Raw genomic sequence first — 24,743 nt, 5'->3', positions numbered from 1 at the left:
ATTTGGGCTCCTCGGTACGTAAATTATTTTTGAAAGTGCGACTTAGGAGTTTAAGTCTCTTAGGCACTTTTCAAAATTTTACCCATTGTGTCCCTGTAATGTTTTTGTAATTGATACCTATATGAAAGCAAGTGCTATCTTCACTTTTATCCCCTCACTGACCAATCTATGACGGCATGAGTTGTGCAATATTTCCCCACCCCTAAAATGGGTGCACCATTCACATTGCAAAGTTAGTGTGAGCCTGAATCCTAGCTGCCTTTGGCCATGTACATAGCACATTGCTCTGTAAAATGTCAGCAGTAAGGTCGGGGTTCAGAGGTACTAGCATATGCTGACCACACCTGCTCATACCAAGTCCCATCCCAGAAATCTGCAAAGTCTGAATTTCCTGAGTGAAATCCTGTCCTATGGAAGTCAGTAAGAGTTTTGTCAGTGACTTTAATGGAGCCAGGATTTTACCCCAGAGGTTTTGAAGAACAAGGAGCGGAGCACAACAGTTGAATGCCATTATGTCCTTCTGACTGGCTTCTTTTCTGCTTACACATGCTGGATTGGGACCATGGAGTTTAACTCAAAACTGGAATATAAATCTACTTATTATAATGGCATCCAACTCTGAATACTCACATATGATCTGAGCACCCACAACGATGCACGAAAACAGGGTAATTATATGTGCAAACAGGTAACTGAATATGCAGCTAGCCTTTTTTTTTTTTTAAAAGAGGTTTTGTTTGTTTTTTAAATATAAGTAAATTGGGCTTTTAGACAATATACAGATTACTGCATTTTTCTTATCTATACATAGTAAATTAAAATTGCTAGTAAAAAGCATTGCATGGTAAGCAATCTAAACGAGTACCCAGAAGTCACCTCCTACAAGACAAGCCCAATAAAGAAAATAACAGAACACCACTAGCTGTCATCTTCAGCCCCCAACTAAAACCTCTCCAGCGCATCATCAAAGATCTACAACCTATCCTGAAAGATAATCCCTCACTCTCACAGATCTTGGGAGACAGACCTGTCCTCGCTTACAGACAACCCCCCAAACTGAAGCAAATACTCACCAGCAACCACACACCACTGAACAAAAACACCGACCCAGGAACCTATCCTTGCAACAAAGCCCGATGCCAACTTTGTCCACATACCTATTCAAGTGACATCATCATAGGACCTAATCACTTTAGCCATGCCATCAGGGGCTCGTTCACCTGCACATCTACCAATATGATATATGCCATCATGTGCCAGCAATGCCCCTCTGCCATGTACATTGGCCAAACTGGACGGTCTCTATGCAAAAGAATAAATGGACACAAATCTGACATCAGGAATCATAACATTCAAAACCCAGTAGAAGAACACTTTAACCGGTCTGCTCACTCAATAACAGACCTGAGGGTGGCAATTTTGCAACAGAAAAGCTTCAAAAACAGACTCCAACGAGAAACTGCTGAACTTGAATTGATATGCAAACTAGATACAATCAACTTAGGCTTGAATAGAGACTGGGAATGGCTGAGCCATTACAAACATTGAATATATCTCCCCATGTAAGTATTTTCACACTTCTTATCAAACTGTCTGTACTGGGCTATCTTGATTATCACTTCAAAAGTTTTTTTCTCTTACTTAATTGGCTTCTCAGAGTTGGTAAGACAACTCCTACCTTTTCATGCTCTCTGTATGTGTGTATATATCTCCTCAATATAGGTTCCATTCTATGCATCCGAAGAAGTGAGCTGTAGCCCACAAAAGCTTATGCTCAAATAAATTTGTTAGTCTCTAAGGTGCCACAAGTACTCCAGTTCTTTTTGTGGATACAGACTAACACGGCTGCTACTCTGAAACCAATCTAAACAAGAGAACTCTGAGTAACTCTCTGCATGACTAAGTCATAATGCTTATGTAAGTCCATGCACATTAAAGATGGGGTGGTGGTGGAATGCAGTAAATTAGGGGTGCAAATATTGGCATGTCATTTCAGATGCACAGTGTTGTCTGAATTCTGTATGTGAGCTGTAGGAATTCTTTTGTTCCTTTAATTCTTCATATTCAGTCCTAAATAAGAAACAAATTGAATCATGAAGTATAACAAGTGAAATTTCCCCTAATTACAAATACAAGCTCTCCTCTCATTGTACCCTTCTGAAGAAAGGGGTGAATTCTACAGTAAATTCCATGATCACAGAATAAATGGGACCCTGCTAATACTTAGTTCTTACATAGCAAGCAATCAAATATGTGGCTTAGCATCTTTTGCATGCCTGTATCTATTGAACTGATATTGAAAGGTTCCTAATTTACAACAGCTGGAAAGAACACAAACTGAAGTAACTTGCAAATGTTAAAAAATTGCCACATTGCACACTCGATGCTATATTTTGTGTGTGCACTCACATATTTCTGAGCACATCTCCAGCACATCTCCAGATTTTAAAGTTTTGCTCATATGGTTCATACAAGCTGAACCAATTTCCACTGAAGTTAATCTTCTCAACTCTCCTTGAAGTAAATAGATCAGGCCATTAATGAAGCTAACTTTCTTAAATATACATAGTATCGTTCATCACAAAATAATTTCACTTGTCCAATATTTTTTCCTAAGGGGCTGAGCTCCCCTGACATTAATAGGAGTGTTTAGCACCTTTTTGAAAATTGGGCCACATCAAGATAAATTATCTACCGTTATCACTTTATCTGCCACTGAAATATATCCACCTCTGGGCTGGAACACAATAGATGCTTTAAGCAGTGCTCAGCAACACTACTCCACAATTTAGGACAGAAAGGAAATAATACCTTATCCAGTAGAAAATACAGGGAAATTTAATAAGTAGAAAGTAAAATTACCCAAATTGAAATGTGGTCACTTTATCAGGATTGACCTCCTAGTCTTGCCAAAACTACCATGAGATCTTTAATGACCCCAAGCATTGGAACTTCAGTTTTCCATCCCTGAAGGTGACGAATTGTGTCCTTATGTACAGTTTACTTATACCCACTTCTTCAATACATTTTTAAGTGTTAAAATGGTTGACTGCCTATAGTTGCCCACCTAGTCTGAGTACACCTTTCTCTAATTTAAAAGCTAGCTGTGGCAATAACGGTGGTACAATAATTCAGAAATAAATGCATGCTTTGCTCATTGCATGTTCATTTACAGAATCCTCTCCCAGTTAAGTGCAATTTAATAGATGTATTATTGTCCTGCGTGTTCGGAATTAACTAAAATATCTGGTCATTTCAATACAGCCAGAAGCATATGCTTGTCTCTGCTTTGCAAGCCCAATTATGAAAGGCTTTCCTTACTTAAAACTACCAGACCTATATTGAATCTAGGCTGATTCTAGCTGAATAAATTAAGACTTTTGCAGCTGTGAACTAGTGGGAAAGCATTTTGTTTAGCATATGGTGATGATGACGGGCAGCTGTGTGAACCATTAACTTACCAAGATTGGAATGCCACAGATGACCCAAAGCTTTTGTTTCCTGGGTCACATGGATACTGGGTCTGGTACTAGCTGGGAACACAACTGCATTGTCCCCCAACGCATTATTAAATGGATTGTTATTGCAGTAAGATTTTGTCATGCTCCCAGTACGAATAGCATTCATGTGTTCTGTGTAATTAACCAACAGCATAGAGCATAATGTATCACTCATGGCCTTGGGTGGGTCAGCATGAAATTTAAGTAGTACTAATCTGCCAGAGACTGAAGCATGAAATACACTGTACATAGGAGTTACCCATTTTACAGGGTGTGATCAGCCACTGGTTCTTTATTATAGGAATGCAGAAGAAACTACAGCTTTCTGTTATGCGCTCCCACCCAAAAGCCAAAAAAGGTAGGTTAGTGTTCAGCAAACAATGCTGGCAAAATGGGCTTTAATTTTAGAAAAAACTTCTATCCATTTTAAAAAGAATCAAAAAGTCATGGATTTTGAGTGACATGTTTTGTATGTCAGAATTCCATGATCAGGAATTCCATGTGACTCTAGGTTAATATAGTTAGTGAGTTATACATATATTACTTGGCTGGTTGCATAATCTTAAGGTGGTGGAGAGAGGACCCCAAATCTTTTATGTTTATTTGCTGAGTTTGAATATGTGAGATTATTCTTTCAACTGTCATTTACTAAAGCCCCAGTTGCCAGGATCCATGGACATCACATGGGGAATTAAGAAGCACCAAAATATGCTCCCATTAGTCTTCCAAGCATTTCCTGGATTAGACATGGAATCAAACATTTCCCCTTAAATTAAAAGAGGGAATTGTGGTGGAAGTGGGTGTGATTTAGCAGTGGTGGGAGAAGCACTGTCAGATGTCATGTTTCACATCCATAATGACTTGTGAACAGGAAGTCTCTCTGCTTGAGCTTGTCAGGTGCTGCAGCTACTAAATAAAGACAGACTCGAAAACTGTTCTGTGCTCTGCAGGTATCAATCTTTATTTTGATATCTCATTTGCAGTTCAAAGAACTTGTAGTCAATCTGTTTAAATATCAATTAGGAAACATGTCAAACCATGAACAAATCCCAATTAGGGGTTCAAGATGTCTTATGCAGGATAACAACAATTTGGGCTGATCTAGAAAAGTTCGATATGAACACCGAATAGACCTAGAATGTAGCAAGCAGTTCAGATGAAATTGTATACGTCCATTTTTATGCATGTGTCTGACATTGCATTATATTTGCCCCTCAATGCACATGTGTAACTCACTGGCTAGTGCGTATTATGTGTCCCTTTCTGTGTCACATCCACACAGGGTGTGGGTGTGTAACTGTCCCAGCTTGTGAGCATGGCTCTTTAGCTCATGCTGAAGAGAGTCATGCTTTTAGTAGGGCTGGCCAGAAAACAATAATTCGGTTTTGCGAAAAATTTTGAATTTCTGACATTTTGCTTGTCATTGGAATGAAAACTAGACCTTTGAAAAATTTTACCAAAAAAACAGAGAGAGAGGCACACTCTGAATCAGACAGAACAGGGAATGGAACCCGAGTCTGTGTCATCCCAGGTGAGTGCCCTAAGCTCTAAATTATTGGCTATTCAGGATGTCTCTGTCTCTTGATTTAACCAGAAATTCCATCCTGAACCTGAGAAACCATTTGGATAGATGAACATTTTCCAGTGAAAAACATTTAATAAAAAAAATTCCCAACCCACACTAGTTTTTAGCTTTGGAGCGCCTGTGTTCAGTCCCCACTCTGATGGCTAAGACAATGGCCGTCATACATACACAATACTCATTATCACTAATGGCACTTATATACACCCTCTGAGGAGAGAGCTATACTTCTTTGTGGGTTTTTTTATGACCGTACTTGCGATGGTCTTTTTAGAAAATAAATGGGCATTCTAGACAAAGAATGCCAAATAAACTCTACCATTAGTGCCATGGTAAGGCCGTAAGCAATCAAGCACTCAACTCTGGAATTTCACGACTCTTAATGATGGTTGATTTCATTTTTTTGACCTCACCTCACATTCTATTCCAGGAGTGTCAAACCTGCAGCCCAGAGAGGGGATTTTTGTGGCTTGCAGGTGATGTCAAGATTATGCAGCATCTTCAATTTCATGGCTTCAGAAAGAACTTGCCATACGTGAACCAAGTATAAAGCGAGGCAATAATGTTTGCCTGGGTCTGCAAACAGCTTGAACCAATGATTCAGAGGGGTAAACTCTCTTAGAATTATAGGGTTAGAAGGGACTACAAGGACCATCTAGTCTAACCCCCTGCCAAGATGCAGGATTTGTTGTTTCTAAACCATCCAAGACAGATGGTTATCCGCCCTCCTTTTGAAAACCTCCAGTGAAGGAGTTTCCACAACCTCCCTAAGCAGTCTGTTCTATTGTCATATTGTTCTTACATTTAGGAAGTTTTTCCTGAGATTTAATCTAAATCAGCTATGCTGTATTTTTAACCATTGCCTCTTGTCCTGCCCTCTGTGGCAAGAGAGAACAACATTTCTCCATCTTTTTTATGGCAGCCTTTCAAGTATTTGAAGACCGCTATCATGTCCCCCCTTAATCTCCTCTTTTCCAAAGTAAACTTACCCAGTTCCTTCAGTTTTGCTCATATGGCTTGCATTCCATACCTTTGATCGTCTTTGTCATTCGTCTACGGATCCTTTCCAGTTTCTCCACATCTTTTCTATACATTGGTGACCAAAATTGGACACAGTACTCCAGCTGAGGCCAGCCAGCACTGAGTGGAGCAATACTATTACCTCCTGTGACTTGCATGCTGTGCTTCTGTTAATGCAACCTAAAATTGCATTTGCTTTTCTTGCAACAGCATCACAATGCTCACTCATGTTGAGGTTGTAATCCACCACACTCCCAGATCCTTCTCAGCAGGGCTGCTGACAAGCCAATTGTCCCCCATTCTGTATTTGCGCACTTGATTTTTCTTCCCTAAGTATAGCACCTTGCATTTGTCTGTTGAATTTAATTATGTTGTCTGTAGCCCAGTTCTCCATTTAATCAAGATCCCTCTGAATTTTAACTCTATCCTCCAAAGTATTGGCAACTGCCCTTCCCCCTACCCCCAGCTTTGTGTCATCTGCAAATTTGATCACCCAGGTCATTAATAAAGCTGTTAAACAACATCGAGCCCAGAACAGATCCGTGTGGAACATCACTTGAGACCTCTCTCCAATCTAACATCATTCTATTAATAGTTACTCTTTGTTTGTGGTTGTTTAATCAATTATGTATCCACTTAATGGTAGTTCCGCTGAGCCCACATTTCTACAGCTTACTTATCAGAATGTTGTGTAGGACTGTATCAAAAGCCTTGCTGAAAACCGGGTATATTATGTCCACTGCTGCCCCCTATCTACCCTGTCAAAGAAGGAAATCAAGCTGGTTTGGCATGATTTGTTCTCAGTAAATCCATGCTGGCTGCTATGATTGCCTCATCAACCTCCAAGTATTCGCAAATTGAATATTTTTATACTTTGCTCTAGTTGCTTCCCAGGTACTGAAGTCAGGCTGACTGGTCTAGAGTTCCCCGGCTCCTCCTTCTCCCCCTTTTTAAAGATGGGCACTACGTTAGCCTTTCTCCAGTTTTCTGGGACCTATTCTATCATCCATGAAAAAAGCAAGTAGTTCCTTCAAGCTGAAATTGAACCTGCAACCTATGGATTGCTATATAAATTGAACCCATAGTCTACTGCTCAACCAGCTGATCTACTGCAGGAAGACAGTAGCTTGTCTTCCACTAATCTGATTGGAGTGTCATCTCTACAGCCCAATGATGATACTTAAGTATTAACATTAATTATTTGATTAATCTTGACCTGAAAAGAGCTCTGTGAAGTCTGAAAGCTTGTACATTCCACCAACAGAAGTTGGTTCAGTAAAAGATATTACATCACCTACCATGTCTCTTCATATTCTGGGACCAATATGACTACAACAACATTGCAAACTAATGTTTAATTGCTGATCATTTTAGCAGATGAAATGGGGGAAAGGAGTGAAAATTACCCGATTGTGGTGGAAATTGGGAGTTCCTGCAGGGAAGGCAATGCAGGGGAAAGAAGAAAGGAGATGCCCAAAGACAGGGATAGGGAAGAGAAATAGAGAAAGTGAATAGGGATTTGTGAGAAACCAAGGGCAGAAATAGCTGTGGAGCTAAAGGGGAGCATGTTTTCTCACTGAAAGATGAATATGACAAGGCACTGAACAAACAATAAATAATTAAACCTGTAATTACTACATAAAAGCTGTATTTATGCTTGTTCTCTGTGCAAACTTCCCATTTAAAAAAAGTGTTAGTTATGGAAAAGCCTTCCCCTATAGTAGCCACACATACATGCACCTGAGTGTTCACCATGACCAGCTAACACATTTTTAAACATGACTCTTTTTGTCTCTGCTAGGTGTTTAAGTGGTGTTTAAAAGACAGGATCATAGGACTGGAAGGGACCTTGAGAGGTCATCTAGTCCAGTCCCCTGCACTCATGACATGACTAAATATTATCTAGACCATGTTAACTAAAACACACAAACTAATATGTTTGCTAACCATCTCCTTTTCCTACTGAAGCAAACCCACAAGCTTCATGGGCTCCTTGGTCTGGCAGTTCTAGAAGAGGCATCTTTATCCCATATGTCTTTAAGTAACTTGCTTCACATTTGCTATGATCACGAGGTATTAGGGCAAGACTCAGGTTTCAATACTATTGTTATTTCTCCGATAAAAGAGATCTTTTTAAGAATGAGTCCTTAAATAGATGCCTTTTAGCTTTCTTAAAATTCATGACTCACAAGATAATAACTAGAGACAATATTTTTTGGAGAAGAGCAAAGACATTACACAGTGCTTCCACAAGTAGAAAATATTTGCAGCAAGAGGTAAATAATCAGCTATTTCAAATGCTTTCCAAATGCATCAGAAATACTTGTAGGAAAGATACAATAACAACTTTAATTTTAGAACTTCTTTAGTATGACAGAAATGCATCGATTGTGCTTTTATTTTATTTAACCAGCTTGACAATACCCTTCCATAGTTTGGTTTGTGTTAGTTCTTTTATTTTTTTTACAACTGCCCTAAAAGGTATAAAACATAGTACCGAGTTATTGCAGAAAAAAGGAAGCAAATAAAAGCAACACAAAGTGTTGCATGTTTTCCACATGAACTGGTTTACTAAAAAACCAAAAAACCCCACACCACCACAATTTGTATCCAAATCAGACCCATTATATTGGTGCGGCACTTTCATTTCATTGCCATTTGAATATTTGAAAATAGGGCTTTGTGACCTTTTTTTAGAGAAAGCTGTAACAACTAGATTATTTTTGTTTCTCTCTGGACACCCCAATAGAAAAAAGTTGGAGCGAGGCTATCGCTAGCAGGAGGGCTCTTATGGACTTTTATCAAAGCAATTTGATGCTAGAGATACCATAATAACTGTTGCACCTTTCCTCTGGCCTCACAGAGAAACATCAGGCTTTCCTTTTGTGGACCTCCCAACTCCCATCCTGGTCACCCTGTACCTTGGCTCTTAGAACCGTCCGAATGGCTAACAAACTTTACAGTATTCTTGGACAGACACATCTTGAAGACATCATAACTGGAAAGCAATAAAAATGCACACTACGTGTTTCTCGCTGATTCATTAGATCATAGTATTTCAAAGGCCATAGGAATCAAAAGAACATTAACAGTTATGAGGCAAAAATAGGGAAAAAGTGTTATTTCTTTAGGTTGAAGGAAGGAACCAAATCTACTTTAAAAAACTAATGTTTCTTTCCATTCAAAGTAAGGTATGAACACAACCATGGAAAGGTCTTTTCAGAAATTAACCTCACTTTGAAATGGATTTGTTTGGGGGAAAAAAATCTGAATGAATCTCAAATCTCTTGATACATTAATAAATAGGCTCAGAACATGACATGAAATACTCTTCTCTCTGAAAGTCAACTGGCTGAAGTGCAAAAATTTCAATGGATCTTTGGGATCAGTTGAATTTGTAACATATTCTCATCTTTGATTTTTCATTTCTCTGGTTAGGCCAAATCTTCCAATTCATAAGCAAATCTCGAATGACTTGAGATAACATACAGGGAACTGCACCAAATTCTGCAACCTTCACTGAAACTAAACTCCCATTTAGAATTGTATCCTTTTCTGGATCTTTCTCTGGTTGTGAGTTTCCAGCGAAACTTGCGCTTCTGGAAAATTTGACCAATGTGTGCGATGTTATCAGTCATAAGCTTTTGTTCCAGCTGGTCAATCCAGAATTGGCTTTCTAGTTTTAGAACTAGTAACTTTATATGAGAAGTACAAATGTTCAAGTGGTTGTCTCAAATCGTCCTGACAGGTTATCCAACACGTTTAACAGTATGACCAAGAAAAGTAAATCTATCCATCCTCCATACAGTTTTTCAATTTGTACAACTCTTACGGTTACAAAATACAGATATTGTAACCCAGACATACTAGAGAAGAAGGTTGGTCTTACAGTTATGACCTAGGACTGGGGTTTAGTCCTGAGTTTCTGTTTTTGGCTTTGCTGCTGGCTTGTTACACATTATTTAATCTCTGTGTCTGTTTCCTCACTTGTAAAAAGGGGAAGATAATGTATTGTTTACTATTCTGAATTTGGAACTAGAAATCAGGAATTTGAGTCCTAATCCCATCCTTGACAGATAATTACTCTGTGACTGAGGTAGGGTGACCAGATGTCCCAATTTTATAGGGACAGTCCCGATTTTGGGGGCTTTTTCTGATGTAGACACCTATTACCCTCTACCCCCGTCCCGATTTTTTTACACTTGCTATTTGGTCACCCTAGGCTGACGGCAAGTCCATTTAATCACTTGGTACCGTGGTTTCCACAGTACTATCTTAGTCTTAGTGACCCAATCAATGTAGCTATTTTAAACAAGAGGGCAGGATGCGTAAGTGCAGGGACCTCGACTCCACAAACTTCTAAGAACAGAGTCTGGGGGTGAAATCTTGGCCCCACTGAAGTCCGTTGCAAACCTCCCATTGACTTTAATAGGGTTGAAATTTCACCCTGGGACTTTATAACCTCCAGACACTGTAAGACACTCCTCTTTTCTCAGACTTTTCTGAGAGGAGGTTGCAGTGAGGAAGAGTGGAGGTCTTACGCCTATTAAATTTGGGGTTGTATTCTTACTTGTACAAGGCCTATAAATTAGCATAGATAGTATCTTTTTTTCCCCCTAATGCACACATTTGAAAAATGAGGATACTTCCTTATCTCAGATAGGACGAGTGACTGAGGTTTAATTTGAAGTCCTTGTGTGGAAGGGACAATAGAAACAAAAAATATCACTATTATTATATATGTGATCAATGTGTATTGCAACATTTTGCAATGGGGATTGCAATATTCAATTCCAGAGCTGTAGGTGACATGCTACAATTGAAAAGGTATTGTGTGACCAGTCTTTTAGTGCAACGAAATAAACCCCACAAAGCGTGGCAAGTTCTTCTCTCTCATTTTCCATAGGCAAAATGAGAACTAACAACATTTCTTGGGGCCTGAGGTATGAAAATCTAAAATTATGCACCTATGTAGTTTCTTCATTAACTTTTCCAAGCCTCCAAACAAGACAAATTTTATTTATTTTCCCTAATGATTCTTTGATGATACATTGTTTAAATTGCAGAAATAAAGATATCTAGACCTTGAAACCTGTCTCCTTCAGATCTTGAAGAAATATGTATATCTAACCAACTTCTGGCACACCAACAATTAAAACATTACATTTCAAACCATTTTAGAGTGCAAACTCTTTTAGGGAGTATGCTGAAATCAACATGATATCCTCACTGTTCTCATGATATCCTCAGTGCTAGATTTTGCATTTGAATCTCTAATTTAGATGAAAGATGTATAAAATGGATGTGGGCAGATAGATTCCTGTTGGTATATATTTAAGGAGATTCAAAAGCATAAATTATTTTATTCAAAATCAATTTCAATTTAATTATATTAAATTAAATCCACCACCCCCCTTTTATAACTCGGAGTACAGAAAGAGATTAAGGTTTCTAAGAAAAAACACTCCTTTCAAACAAACTATGCCATGGTCTGAAGATCGATCATTGCAGACACAGACAGCATGTGGATATTGGGATCTGTACCCTTTCATAGTTGTCAGGATAAAAGTCAAGCCAAATGTTCCATTTGCAGCAGTCTACAGAAATCTGCAGAGTGCAGTAAATTAAATTTAGCTCTAAGGCTTTCAAAGGCAAGCCATCCTTTGTTACGTGTTAATTACAATAAGACTGGGTCTGACCCAAAAACCCACAGAAGTCAATGCAAAGACTTCCACTGATTTCAATGGGCTTTGGATCAAGCTCTGTATGAGCTGCTATTATGCTTATACACCCAGTAGAGTAAATTTCATTACCTGCATCCTGATACTCTTTGGAGATTCAAGTGCTTGATGAATGTCAACCAGTATGGTAAAAAATAGGGATGGACTCTGTTGGAGTTAGATTGTGTAGGATCCTTGGGGTAAGGTCCATGTCTTTCTCCTCCCATACAATATTGAGCCTGTTGTTAGTGCTCAATAAACATCACAATTACAACAGAGTGAACCTGATTAGATAAAAAGGGAACTGACATTTACTCAAAACTCTGATTACCTTAGCCTTTTTTTGAGGTTCTAAAGTGTAAAACTTTTTTGTTGTTAACTACTGTGCATCACTGTGCCTTTACTTTCCACTGGAACTGGAAGCAGAATTATTGAAATACTAGGAGAGAAAAATCTGTTCTTGTGGTATTTTTAACTTTGCTCAATCAGGTCTACATGTACTTATAAGAGAGCTGGTTCTGTTGAGAATTCTAGATCTAGGGGCTTTGTCAACCAGCTGTAGTTAAACTGGTTAAACTACCTATTTAACTGATCCAAACTTATCGCTGAACCAATGCACATACTTGTCAGCAGATCCAACCTAGTATTAGCTCTTTTTACCACTGCAGGTTTTTTTACTGAACTTTTCCTTTTAAATTTTAAAATGAACAGAGGATATCCTGGATCATCCAAGAGTAACTTCAGAGACAGACACACTGTCAAAGTAAGCTGAGACACTGATGATGCATTTGTATAAATTTGAAAATTGACCGCTGTGGCAGGTAGTAGCTGCAATGTGGATGTAAGTCACAATTTACAAGTGCAGTACGATTGTGGCAACATAGACTCTATGAAATGTTGTTTTCACAGTACAATCACTCACTCCACTTTTGTCTTCATCTCTTTCAAAGAGGTGCTATCTCACCCATGAAGGTTTTTTATGTGTAGTCGTGAATTAGGATAGTTTATTTCCTTTTAGGACAGTGCCTTCACTTTATATTGGTCCTTTTATATTGCTGACTTGCAGGGTATGTTACGTTATATACATGAGTTTGGTTGGGTATTGTCGATGCTTTAGAGATTGGTTTAAAGCTTTCCCTGTACCTTTTGTAACCAGAATTTCATCAAGGGTATAAATGGTGGTTTTGCCTCAAATAAAATCCAGATTCAAACTGCTTTAAGAGCTAAAAATATCTCTCGTGAACACATTAGCAAAGTGAATCTGATTGTTTTTTCTCCCTCTACCGTAGGGTACTGGTTGTCCCTTTCCAGCTTGGCAGCACAGGAAAAGGTGCCTTATAGTCAGAACCAGATTTTCAGTCTTAGTCACTGTAATTGCAAACACTTATTTTTGTATATGCCTATTTTATGTGCACAAAATACCTGATGTGGGTTTTTTTTGTTTTTGTTTTTTTGGATCTGAACATGGCCAGTTCAATGCATAACTGTCTCTGTGAGATTTAGGCTCCTAAGTGCCAAAGTCACTTTTGAAAATTGAATTTAGAGTTCTTACTCATTCAGGGTATGTCTTCACTGCAGTGTAAGCCCAGAGTTAGTGGGCCTCTAGTCAGCGGACTTTGTGTTAGAGAACCCAGAGCTTGAACAGCTACGCTGATTGTCAACCACAGACTAAGAATTTTCTAACCTGAGTTCAAACCCATTGCTCTGATATCCACACTGCAGTACACAGACTTGAATCCAACCAACTATATGCCAGACTTCCTGGCATCTTCCAGAAATGTTGCCACTCTAGCCCTTTGATCATGATGCACTGTAGGAAAAATTGGCTGTCCACCCTGCACGTTACAGGAAGTTTGAACAGCCAGCCAAGCAGTCATTTTGGTCTGTGTGCTCCCAGCAACCGGAGCCAGCAACATGGAGCAGGTGCCATTTGAAGAACTTTTCTTGCTTGCACTTTCACACCCATGCCAGGAAACGGGCAGAGCTTCTGTGAGATGCTGGTGGATATTTCAGTAGAATTTTCTGACCAACTGAAGGCACCTGGCAGAGCAAATGATGGAGCAGGAGGAGGAGGACACAGTCATAGCAAACTTGAACTGGCTGATGCTGCTCATGACACTCATTGCAGCCATGGATGCCCTCTACATAGACCGGTGCTTCTGGAGCAGGGCCATAAGCACAGACTGGTGGGACCACATCATCATGCAGACTTGAGGTGACTAGCAGGGAGTCCAGAACTTTCTCATGAAGAAAGCTACATTTCAGGAGCTTGGTGGGTGGCTTGTCCCGACCCTCCAATGTAAAGACACACACATGAAGGCAGCCTTGCCAGTCCAGAAGTGGGTTGCCATAACCATCTGGAAGCTGACCACCCCAGACTGCTACACGTCCATTGACAAGTGGTTTGGTATTAGAAAGTTGACTGTGGATCAAGTGGTGGCAGGTGTGTGTTTTACCCTGAAGTGGCCAACATAAATGATATTCTTGAAGTAATTGCTGGCTTTGAGAAAATGGGGTTTCCTAACTATGAGGGTGCTATTGATGAGACTCATGTCTATAGTTTGCCCTCCTCAATGAGCACATGGGTACATAAATTGCAAAGAGCACATTGTTATGCAGGCCCTCATGGACCACAGAGGCTGATTTATGAATGTCAGCATGGACTGCACTGGAATAGTTCATGATGCCAGAGTTTTTCACAGAGCGGGAGTCTACTTTCACAGAGAGGCTGGGACACTATTCCCATCAAATGGCATTGTCATGAATGGAGTTACTGTCCTCACCATTATTCTGGGGGGACCTCGCACACCTGCTTTTGCCTTGGCTTATGAGACCGTACCCTGATATCAGAGGCCCTGGCAAAGGAAGGTTTAATTACACTCTCAGCCCATGTAGAACGGTTGCTGAATGTGCATTTGGCAGATTGAAATCCCATTGGAGCATTGGTGCTAACACTACAGGCACAGGTGATGCTGCAGCACCCCTGGGCTTGAAGTAGTTTCCATCATATACAGGGTTTGCAGTTTGGTTCAATGGCTTTCAGTGCCCCCACTATAAAACTTGTTCCACCACCCCTGCATGGGAGAGGTCTACAAACCCATTTGGATTCCAGTGTCATCAACGCTGTGCACATTACTGGGGCTTGCTGTGCTCTTCACAGTCTTTGTGAAGCCAAAGGTGAGCCATTTCCCCCGAATGGACCTATGATAGTGAGGGACTGCTGAACTGGTACACTTAACCAGAAAGTGCACCTACCGCAGCTGGAGCTAGATGCAACTGGGCAACATAAGTCAGGGATGCTTTGTGTTCCCACGCTATGGACTAGCATGACCCAGTGGAAGAGGGAGAATAGTACCTTTATGAATGTGATTGTGGGGGAGGAGGGGTTGACTGCTTGAGGGGGGAGTGATTGAGGTGCAATGTACTTATGAAAGACCTGACCACTTATCAAATGCGGGAGGGGTGGTTGGGTGACAATGTGGATTGATATAAGGAAGTGATGAAAGAATGGATTAATGTAGCTAACTATTGAGGAATGGTGTTTTGCATACTAATTACCAGTTGTCCCTGATCATATGTTTACCTTTATTATGTGAAATATGCACATTGTATGATGTGATGCAGCGATAGCAATAAACTTTCTTGATAAAATGCTTTATGTATAAATGCGTATTAGAAAAGTACGATATTCACCCATTGCCAGGCAGGCCAGCTGCCAGTACCACACCAACACACCAGTAACAACAAACCCTTAAAAAAAGCACATGAACGAGAGCAAACAGTGAAACCATGTACAAGACAGAAACTCCCTAGTGTTGCATGTCCCCTGATCCCCTGTTCTCTTTTCCCTTCCTTTCATGTTTGCTGTGCACTTGGCACTGGGGGAAGGGGTGGAGGCATCCACAGTGGAGGGGGTCAAAATGGAAGAATGCATGGGGCACAGTGGCCCTGCCCAGCCACTCATAGGCCCTGATTGCATGGGCCACCCGACCAAGGAGTTGTCCAAGCTGTTTCTGAACTGCATCACAGGATACCGCAGAGGGTACTCAGGGCATGGTGCGGGTGCAGCAGGAGTTAGTACGTTTGCAGTCATTGGTGGTAGCAGCCACCCCGACAGTTCTTTCTGCTGCCCTCTGTCCTCTTCCCTTACCTGCCGTTCCTGTTCCAAGAACTGTGAAGCAAGTGCCTGGTCCCCTGCTGAATCCCTGTCCTCAAGCAGCCAGTCCGAGCCTTGCCTCTCGCTATGCCTTTCCTCTACCCATAAGTCCCCCTATCTTTGGTACTGGACTTGCTTGTTGGCCCTCTCCAGAACTTCAACTATAAGTTCCCCATGGCAATGATTCTCCTTTGAATGGCATGTGAAGGAGCATTGGTCCAGGCTTCTGCTGCCGTGTGGGTGAGCTGGGGAGGAGCTGCAGCCAGTAGAGGTCTAGGGGCCTGGCACAGGACAAGGCACAGAGGGTTATTGTCTCAGATAGCCCAGTGTGGAAGCACAGAAATGTTAAAATGGAGCCAGAAGCCTACCAGGCTCCAGGGCGGCTTCTGTTCCTTCCATCTCTGTTGCTAGTTCCGCGGCAGGCTGTTCCTCGGTGCAAGGGTAGGGCATCAAAAAGCTCCTCCAAGTATGGTCCAGGATGTCCTACAGCTGCTTCTGCGGCAAAGCTCTCCACTTCAGTGGGCATTCTCGGTGCCTGCTGCTGGTTCCTGCTACATCAGTCACCATGCTGGATTCACGGGAAAATGGGTCACCATCCTGGCTGACCAAGTCATTGTGCGCTGCTGTTGGCTCTATGCTTGGGGCAGTACCTAGGACCAAGTCAAACTCCTCATAAAATGGGCGCAATATCAGCAAGTTGCCCGCGATGTGGTTCTGGTCTCTGGTTTTCCAGTATTTGGTCTTGAGCCACTTAATCCACTCCCTCAACTGATCACTAGGTCCAGTAAATTTCCAGCTCTGTAAGACTCTTCACTGGTATGCATGGTCATTCCTAATACTCTTACTAAAATCCACTGTTTTAATTCTGGCCCCACACCAGAGATTAAACAAAATCTGGCTTTGCTCCTGTGACTACGAAGCAGCGCACTTTTCAAAGGACTACTTCTGATCAGTGTCCATTGCAAACACACAAATGCCTGGTCCATACTAACCCCCCTCTTCGAACTAAGATACGCAACTTCAGTTACGTGAATAATGTAGCTGAAGTCGAAGTACCTTAGTTTGAACTTACCGCAGGTCCAGACGTGGCAGGCAGGCTCCCTCGTCAATGCCGCATACTCCTCTCGCCGAGCAGGAGTACCTGCGTCGACGGCGAGCACTTCCGGGATCGATCCGGGATCAATTTATCGCGTCTAGACAAGACACGATAAATCGATCCCAGAAGATCGATTGCTTACTGCCGGACCTGGAGTTAAGTATAGACCTACCCAAAGGTGTTCTCCAAAGGTGTGTTTGCAGCTCAGCGGTCAGAATAAAAGGGAAGGGTTAATTGCTGATTCAATGAGCTGCTGCACTACAACAAGGGAGGTTGCTTCCATTTTCCTGGAGTCATTTGGCAATTCTTGGGCTAGAGAGGACAAAGGAAGTTGGCCCATGGGGTTGTGGGATACTTTTGGTGAATGTCCAAGACATGAGTGTGGGGGTGCTGCATCTACACTGTAAAACAATAGGGCTTAAGCCCAGGGTCCCGTCTTGACTCAAGCTTGAACCTCCACTCTCACAGGGTGCTTGAAGCTTGGGTCCAAGCACGAGTCGGAGAGATTTGTGTATAGACGGAAAGGAGGGTTGGACTCAAACCTGAGTCTGAGCCTGGGTTTATGTTGCAGTGTAGACATACCCTTAGGTAATTTTGAAAGTGTTACGCGAGGCTACTGTGGATGGTGCCATATTTAATACCATGTCAAGTTAAACCTGGTAACAGAGCAAATCCAATTGATGCTGTCTTTTGTCTATGTTGGGGCTCTCAACAGTTGAGTCTCTGTGTAGCTGAACTGGTGTTAGCAACAATGGGAAACTTTCTAAATATTTCCCTAGCGTAGTCAAAGCTACAGATTCCACCTCTGAGTTGAATTATAGTCAACCTCGCTAACCCAACATTTTAAGAATAGCTTCCATTTCATCAGAGGTTAGTAATTCATATTTGCCCATTTTGATACATTAACACAATGTATACAGTGATGTACAGAATTCTGGAACTTTCCCAGATACCTAAGATACACTTCAAGTTTTTGAACTGTATGTGGATATCAAAATTATTTTAGAGGTGGTATTTCAGCATAAGGGGCAAAACGGGCTCTTGTACTTTTAGGATAAAGTCACAGCTCCTAAAATACCCATAGTTTGCTCAACAACTTCAGATATCTTTTTAGTCTGGTTTCTTAATTTGGTTTTACTAAATATTGATTTCAGTTCACTACTGTTTTGACAATACCAAAAATCAATAGATTACAAACATGAATGTTATAATGAACAGTTTCTCCTGTATTAGAATTTTATATTTTTAGAGCAAATGCAAGTTAGCATTGTGGACAGATCTTCCCTGAACCCTTATTTAAGTTAATGATAAGGGCAGATTCCAGTGGGGCTGTGGGGGAAGTGGGAGCATTTGGATCAGCTCCAGAGTGTGAACTGTGTAAAAAAGCATGGTGGGAAAGCCACTTGCTTATAGCTGGCTAGCTAGCTAGAATGAAGTTCAGTGCAATGACAATGTAGTCCTTAGTGCCTTCACTGAGATTCAGAAAATTTCCCATCACTTTGGGATTTTTGCCTTTGGTTTTGTTTCCATTTTTTGTGTGTCTCTGTGCTTCATAGCTTTAACCACTGTTGGAACTGGAAAAACAAAAAGAAAAGCCTTTTTTCTCCTGGTATTTCCACTCTGGCCAAAATGAGGAAGCAATGGAAATCAAGCAAGTCTATTCAAATGAGATTTCCAGCCTGACTTCTTTGACCAAAGAGGTTCTCATGTAGGTTTTGGGTAATTAGACATTGGAACTCAGTAGCTTTGTGCTTCCCTGAGGTGGTGTCTTGTAGGGTCAATGGTTGGAAAGTAATAGCTACAATATAAAAATGTTGGGCCAGCTTCTGCTCTCAGTTATGCTGGTATAATTCCACTGAAATCAATGGTGTTACTTCAGAATAAACACTAATGTAATGGAGATTACAGAAGAGGAGCCCACAGATTCACATCAGCCAGCCATTTTAATTCAATTATCTCCTATGCAACCTCACTAGTCGCTAGCAATATACTTATCGCTAAACCTACAATACAGGCCCTTAATATGATGATGTCTTTGCTCTGAAGCAGTGTTACTGATTTTGCTCTCTAATGTGGCTAGCATTTTACTGCAACACAAAACCTATCAATGCCTCTGTCATAGGGACATGAATTCAAAAATGGGCTGCACAAATCTTTTTGTTAAGAAATCCAAACCCACGCAAAACTTGTGTGGTTCATTCAAAGTGCAAATTTTCTTGAAAAGTTTGCCTGAGTTCTCCAGCTTCTTGAGATAGCTTGGATCCATTATTATTTTTTTTTTTTTGTGCAAGCCCTCAAATCTCCCTTCAGGTGCCAGTGAGTGATTTTTTTTTGTCTTGACATAAAACCAAGCAAAATGCTTATTCATAGATCCATAGATTTTAAGCCCAGAAGGTCCATTTATGATCATTTAGTCTGATCTCCCGTATAAAAGAGGCTATGTAGGTCATCCAGTAATTCCTGCATCTAGCTCAACAACTTATGGATGGATTGAAGTTCTTAACCAGGGGTATGCTTACCCCTTGGGATATGGAGAGGTCTTCCAGGGAATACTTAACTCATCTATATCAGTGTTTCTCAACCTGGGAGTTGCGACCTCCAGGAAGGTTGTGGGACAGGTTTAGGGGGTTCACAAGTGCAGAGTCGGCATTAGGGGGTGGCAAGCAGGGCAATTGCCTGGGGCCTCACGCCACAGGAGGCCCCACGAAGCTATGTTACATGCTTCAGCCCCAGGTAGTGGGGCTTGGGCTTCAGATAAGGCTAACAAATGAAAAACAGGCTCAAGTATCACCCTGAAAAGTAAGTACCATATAATTATAAAATAAATTGATTGGAATATATTGTAAAAATGAGAAAGTCAGCAATTTTTCAATAATAGTGTGCTGTGACACTTTTGTATTTTTATGTCTGATTTTGTAAGCAAGTATTTTTTAAGTGAGGTGAAACTTGGCGTACGCAAGACAAATCAGACTCTTGAAAGGGGTACAGTAGTCTGGAAAGGTTGAGAACCACTGGATTAAAACATATCTCTGTTTCACTTGTTTCACTTTGTGTGGTTGGGTTCATTTGGAAAGGGGTCACAATGTTATCAAAGCCTGACAAGCTAAGGGTGGCTGAAATTCAAGAATCAACAGACTGGACTAACTCTATAGTTACCACAGAAAAAAAGCCAAATATTGGCCTTATAGGTGGAATAAGAGAAGGTAAATGAAGCTATACACAGGGAGCAATTTGAACAAAATGAAAAATATACAGGTTTAATATAACTGACCATGCTCCTAGTTTGAATTCCTGGTATATTCTACTCACTAAAGAATCATTGCTCTACCTAATCACATTTAATACCCTACTTGGGCACTGCAGTTGCTTAGGACTTGTGTTTATGAATAAACTTCCTGGGCACTGTTTATTCCAAGTGCATCAACGAGCTATTTGGAGACACAGGATGGAGTGGTTATAATGATTATGACTCTCGTTGCTGATCTGTTGGCATTTCTCAAAGCACAGTCAGAGACCAAAATGAGCCCGATCTCTGTACTTTGTCACCTTTGTTCAAGTTTTCAGAAAATGATTTAAATTCATCTGTCTTTCTCCCTTGGTGTGTTACCTACAGTTCTGGAGATATAAATTTCTGTCATCCAGCATGGTGAATTCCATTGAATAACAGTGAGTCCCTGAAAAAGACTCCCTACCTGCAAAATGGGTAGAATTTATGGCTCCAGTACTAATTTTATATAGTTTTTTGTACATGGAAGTGGAATAGTCCTCTAACCTGTTGGTAGAATTGAATAGTGTCACGTGAACAACTTGAGAGAAGAAGGCAAAAAAGATCTGTTCTTTCTGTTAATTTTTCTAGTCTAGCTGTCCATGGAACTACATTATTAGTAATGTAATACAAATAAATAACACCTAGAATCTCTAACCGAAGTAGGGCACTATGGACCTAAGCAGCGTACACTCATACAGTAACAGAAAGATGCTATCCAAATAGCTTAGACTCAAAATATACAAGACAGACAAAGGATGGGGGAAAGGAAGTACTATTACACCCAATTTAGAGAAGGGTAACTGAGGCACAGAGATTAAATGACCTGCCCAAGGTCATTCAGGAAGTCTGTGGCAGAGCCAGAAATGGAACCCCCATCCTCTGAGTCCCAGTACAGTGATTTTACCCCAGGACCATCCCATCTTCTCACTATAAGTTGAAAATAACAGAGCACTTCAAAATGGTGGTTTCAGTTCACGTGGAATCTCAACCCCAGTTTTGGTAGACGGGGCCCTTAATATTGAATTAATGCCATAAAATAGTACTGTGAGGTACTGTAATATTTATGAATGATTCATAAAGTATCCTTGCTGGACAAATTCCAGATTGCCCACCTAAATTCATCCCTGTGCTGTTTCAATTTCTGAGGGGAATATAGTTATTCCTCAAGCCCCTCCTAAAAAGTGTTCTCATGAAACAGAATGGCTGCTATGTTGTACCCACAAGGTGGCTGAAATTCAGTCCTAGTTGATCTCTTACATATACATTCCATAATGCACTCTGAGATCTCTGTTGGGTAAAAGTTGTAATATAAATGTATGATATAATATTCAGATATGTTTATTCAATGTTACAAATTTAGCAGGGGGAATATTTCTGTATGCTGACACCCATAATCCAGGATAAACAGAATTCTTGGTAAAATCTTTTAATGAAAATTGCTTTTCCCCACCCTGTGTTTTAGACATCGACGAGTGTGAAAATGACTTCTACAATGGGGGTTGTGTCCATGAGTGCATCAACATTCCAGGCAACTACAGGTGCACGTGCTATGATGGATTCATGTTGGCCCATGACGGTCACAACTGTCTTGGTAAGTAATTAATGTGGTGAAGATGAGTGACTCAGTTTGTGCATTTTACCTATTAAGTTGTGGTTAGCAAGCCATATTTTCTCTCTGAATTCTGTAGTCAGGCATATATTATCAGTTAAGACCTAATCCAAACCCCATTGAAATAGACTGGAATCTTTCCATTGAGTCTATTTCAGTAACTGGTGTACATTAGCAGGACCACATGACTGGCCTTTCATGTGATTTTTAAAAAAATGAAACTCCTAGGGGACTAGAAGAATTAATAATAGTTAAGCAATACTATTACTAGTAGACACTTGGCCAGGGACTAATCCAGTTCTTGACTGTCAAAGCTACAAGTCTGGTAGAGTACAGGATTCCTGGGGAGTAGAACAGTGCAATGGTACAATTATAACTATGTTACCAGTGTTTAAGTCAGAGATGGGCACAAGCTGCCAGATGTGCATGCAGATTCACATCTGGATTTCAAACACCCATGGTTCAGGGATGTTTGGATCCAAGATTTTGGTTCATACCCATTTCTGATCTTCAAACATGTTTGGGAATGAAGATGTATATTCCCACATTCTGTAAATTAAAGATGTGTACATATTACATTTAGTGCCATTACATCCATTTATAACTGCTACTGCAAGTCCCCCATCCCTACCTTCATGATAGGTCTTTGTGCTGAATCCTAGTGTCCATGCTTCCTGCCTTCCATTCAGCTGTGCATGTACAAGTACATGTGCACATACATGTACAATCCGCAATAGACTGAGTTGCTCAAAAATCCCAGGCACAAATTCCAGTGACCAGTGTTTTGACACAGAGCAAACATCATCTGGGGTAATATGTGTAAAATCATATGGTAGGTAGTAGGCACTGACTGGCACAGCTGACATTTTAGTCTGGTTAAAGCTGAAAACCCTGTTTACATAGTGAAAATTGGGAGATCAGATAATGAATAACAAATAATATTGTCCAGTAATGTCAATCTGCACTCAGTGAGGCTGTGGAACAACTAGAATTTTTGAGCAGGTGTTCCTTAATCTTGCAGCTCATATATTTCCCCCATTGTTCATTTTCATGCTGGAGTGATGTTTGTTCAGATGGGTTGTACATCCAGCCTATTAACGGCTTTTTGACCTGAGCTTCCAAATTTTGTCTGTCACAAAAACAAACAGAAATTTAAAAGGCTCTGAACAGACTAATGTATAAATATAGCTCTAGACTTTCCCTCCATTCCTCACAGTATTCTAAAAGTCGGTTAGTAAATTTAGGTTAAAGTTTTCTGGGCAAGATCATCCTCCTGGATTAATGTGTTTCAAATAGAGATGGTCAAATTAAAATTATATGAGAACATGGGTTTTTCGTCTATTAAGAACAGTCCTTTTTTTAAAAAAACTATTCATACTAATGTTCATGAATATCTAATAAAACAGGGCACAAACCATGTTCAAATAGCACAGTCAGTTGGCATTCAAATGAATGTGTGTGGAAATGTGGGTGTGGTTATTGCTTCTTGTTTTGTTTATTTTGCTGTATTCGACCGGTTTTATTTTCAGCTCAATTTTGGTGTGATCTTCTCGATGGTGAGGGCTGGGTGTGGTGTGCTAACAAACAGAAGACAAGGGGCATGAACTGATAAACACACATTCATTAGATCTGTGGGGTTTTCCTGCAGGTCTCCAGCATCATGGCTCTCCATTGCCTAAGCCAAAACCCCCATCTGGAGGGTCTTCAGGGCACAGAATGGAACTCTGCTGACTGTGCAGATACTCAAATTTTCTCCATTGACTTTAGGTCAGCCACATGTTTTGGAGGGCATGACCCACAATAATATAGAACATTATACTGAAACTCATGGAGTTTCCTAGAGTAGCTTCACGCCTCCTACAAGAGGGCATGGTCCTCCCCAACATATTCTTCAAGTATTGACCTAAGATTTACCAAGAGTCTCCTGCAGATGTGTCATGTTCAGTGGCTATCCCCCAGATCATGCTCCACTTTGTGAATTGGCACTCTTCATCCCATTTAAAAGCCTCTGCAAAGCTGACTGCACAGAGGAGATTCAGTGAACTAAGGAGGAGAGGGAATAATACTATGTGGGCTCCTCAGGATAGATATTTAGGACACTGGACTAAGGTTAATTTTTCATCCTTTTGGGGCCACATAGCTAGGAGATCAAGTATCAGGGGGTAGCCGTGTTAGTCTGTATCTATAAAAACAACAAGGAGTCTGGTGGTACCTTAAAGACTAATAGATTTATTTGGGCATAAGCTTTCGTGGGTAAAAACCTCACTTCTTCAGATGCTTTTTTTTGTTTGTTTTTATAGCTAGGAGAGGATATGTTCCTTGGAATGCATATTGAAAAGTTGGGATGGTGGATGATTACTGGCATGTGGCAATAAAATAACTGATTTTATATTCTCACAATGAAAAGGAAATTAGGGGAACAGTCTCTCCTTTCCCCCTTTTAAAATTTTAAACCAATATACAGATGTTGAAATGTGCCCAATAGTGAGCCCTCAAGATGGAAGTCTTCAGTCCAGACAGTGGCAGTGCAAGACCCTTGCCATTCTGTACAATCATACTTTAACCTAGTCATGAATGACACTTTTTGGGGAGTGCCTGTGTCTCTTAGAAATTGGACATCAGTCATCAAAAGGGGAACATTCTTGTCTTTTTATATACAGGGTAGGTGTATGCATAACTTCCCGTAAGCTGAGATGAGTATGCATGCCTTTAACCATTGAGTGACATTGTTGGCTGTCTTAATATTAGTAGCTGAGTTCATGAGCACTTAAATCCCAGACAAAGTGAGCTAC

General features: G+C 40.6%; 1 protein-coding gene across 4 annotated transcripts in view; it reads left to right on the top strand.

Annotated features, from left to right (window-relative positions):
- Positions 1 to 24,743, top strand: part of SCUBE1 (signal peptide, CUB domain and EGF like domain containing 1) — a 295,072-nt gene that overhangs the window by 27,071 nt on the left and 243,258 nt on the right. For all 4 annotated transcript variants that reach the window (XM_034783550.1, XM_034783551.1, XM_034783542.1 and 1 more), the window contains exon 3: positions 21,805 to 21,933. In XM_034783550.1, the coding sequence (XP_034639441.1) occupies positions 21,805 to 21,933 (129 nt within the window). The remainder of the gene's footprint in view (positions 1 to 21,804; positions 21,934 to 24,743) is intronic.

Source organism: Trachemys scripta, chromosome 1, assembly GCF_013100865.1.
Source record: "Trachemys scripta elegans isolate TJP31775 chromosome 1, CAS_Tse_1.0, whole genome shotgun sequence".
Classification (NCBI taxonomy): Eukaryota; Metazoa; Chordata; order Testudines; family Emydidae; genus Trachemys; species Trachemys scripta.
Note: the sequence above shows the minus strand (reverse complement) of the source record. Positions and strands in the feature narration are given on the sequence as shown.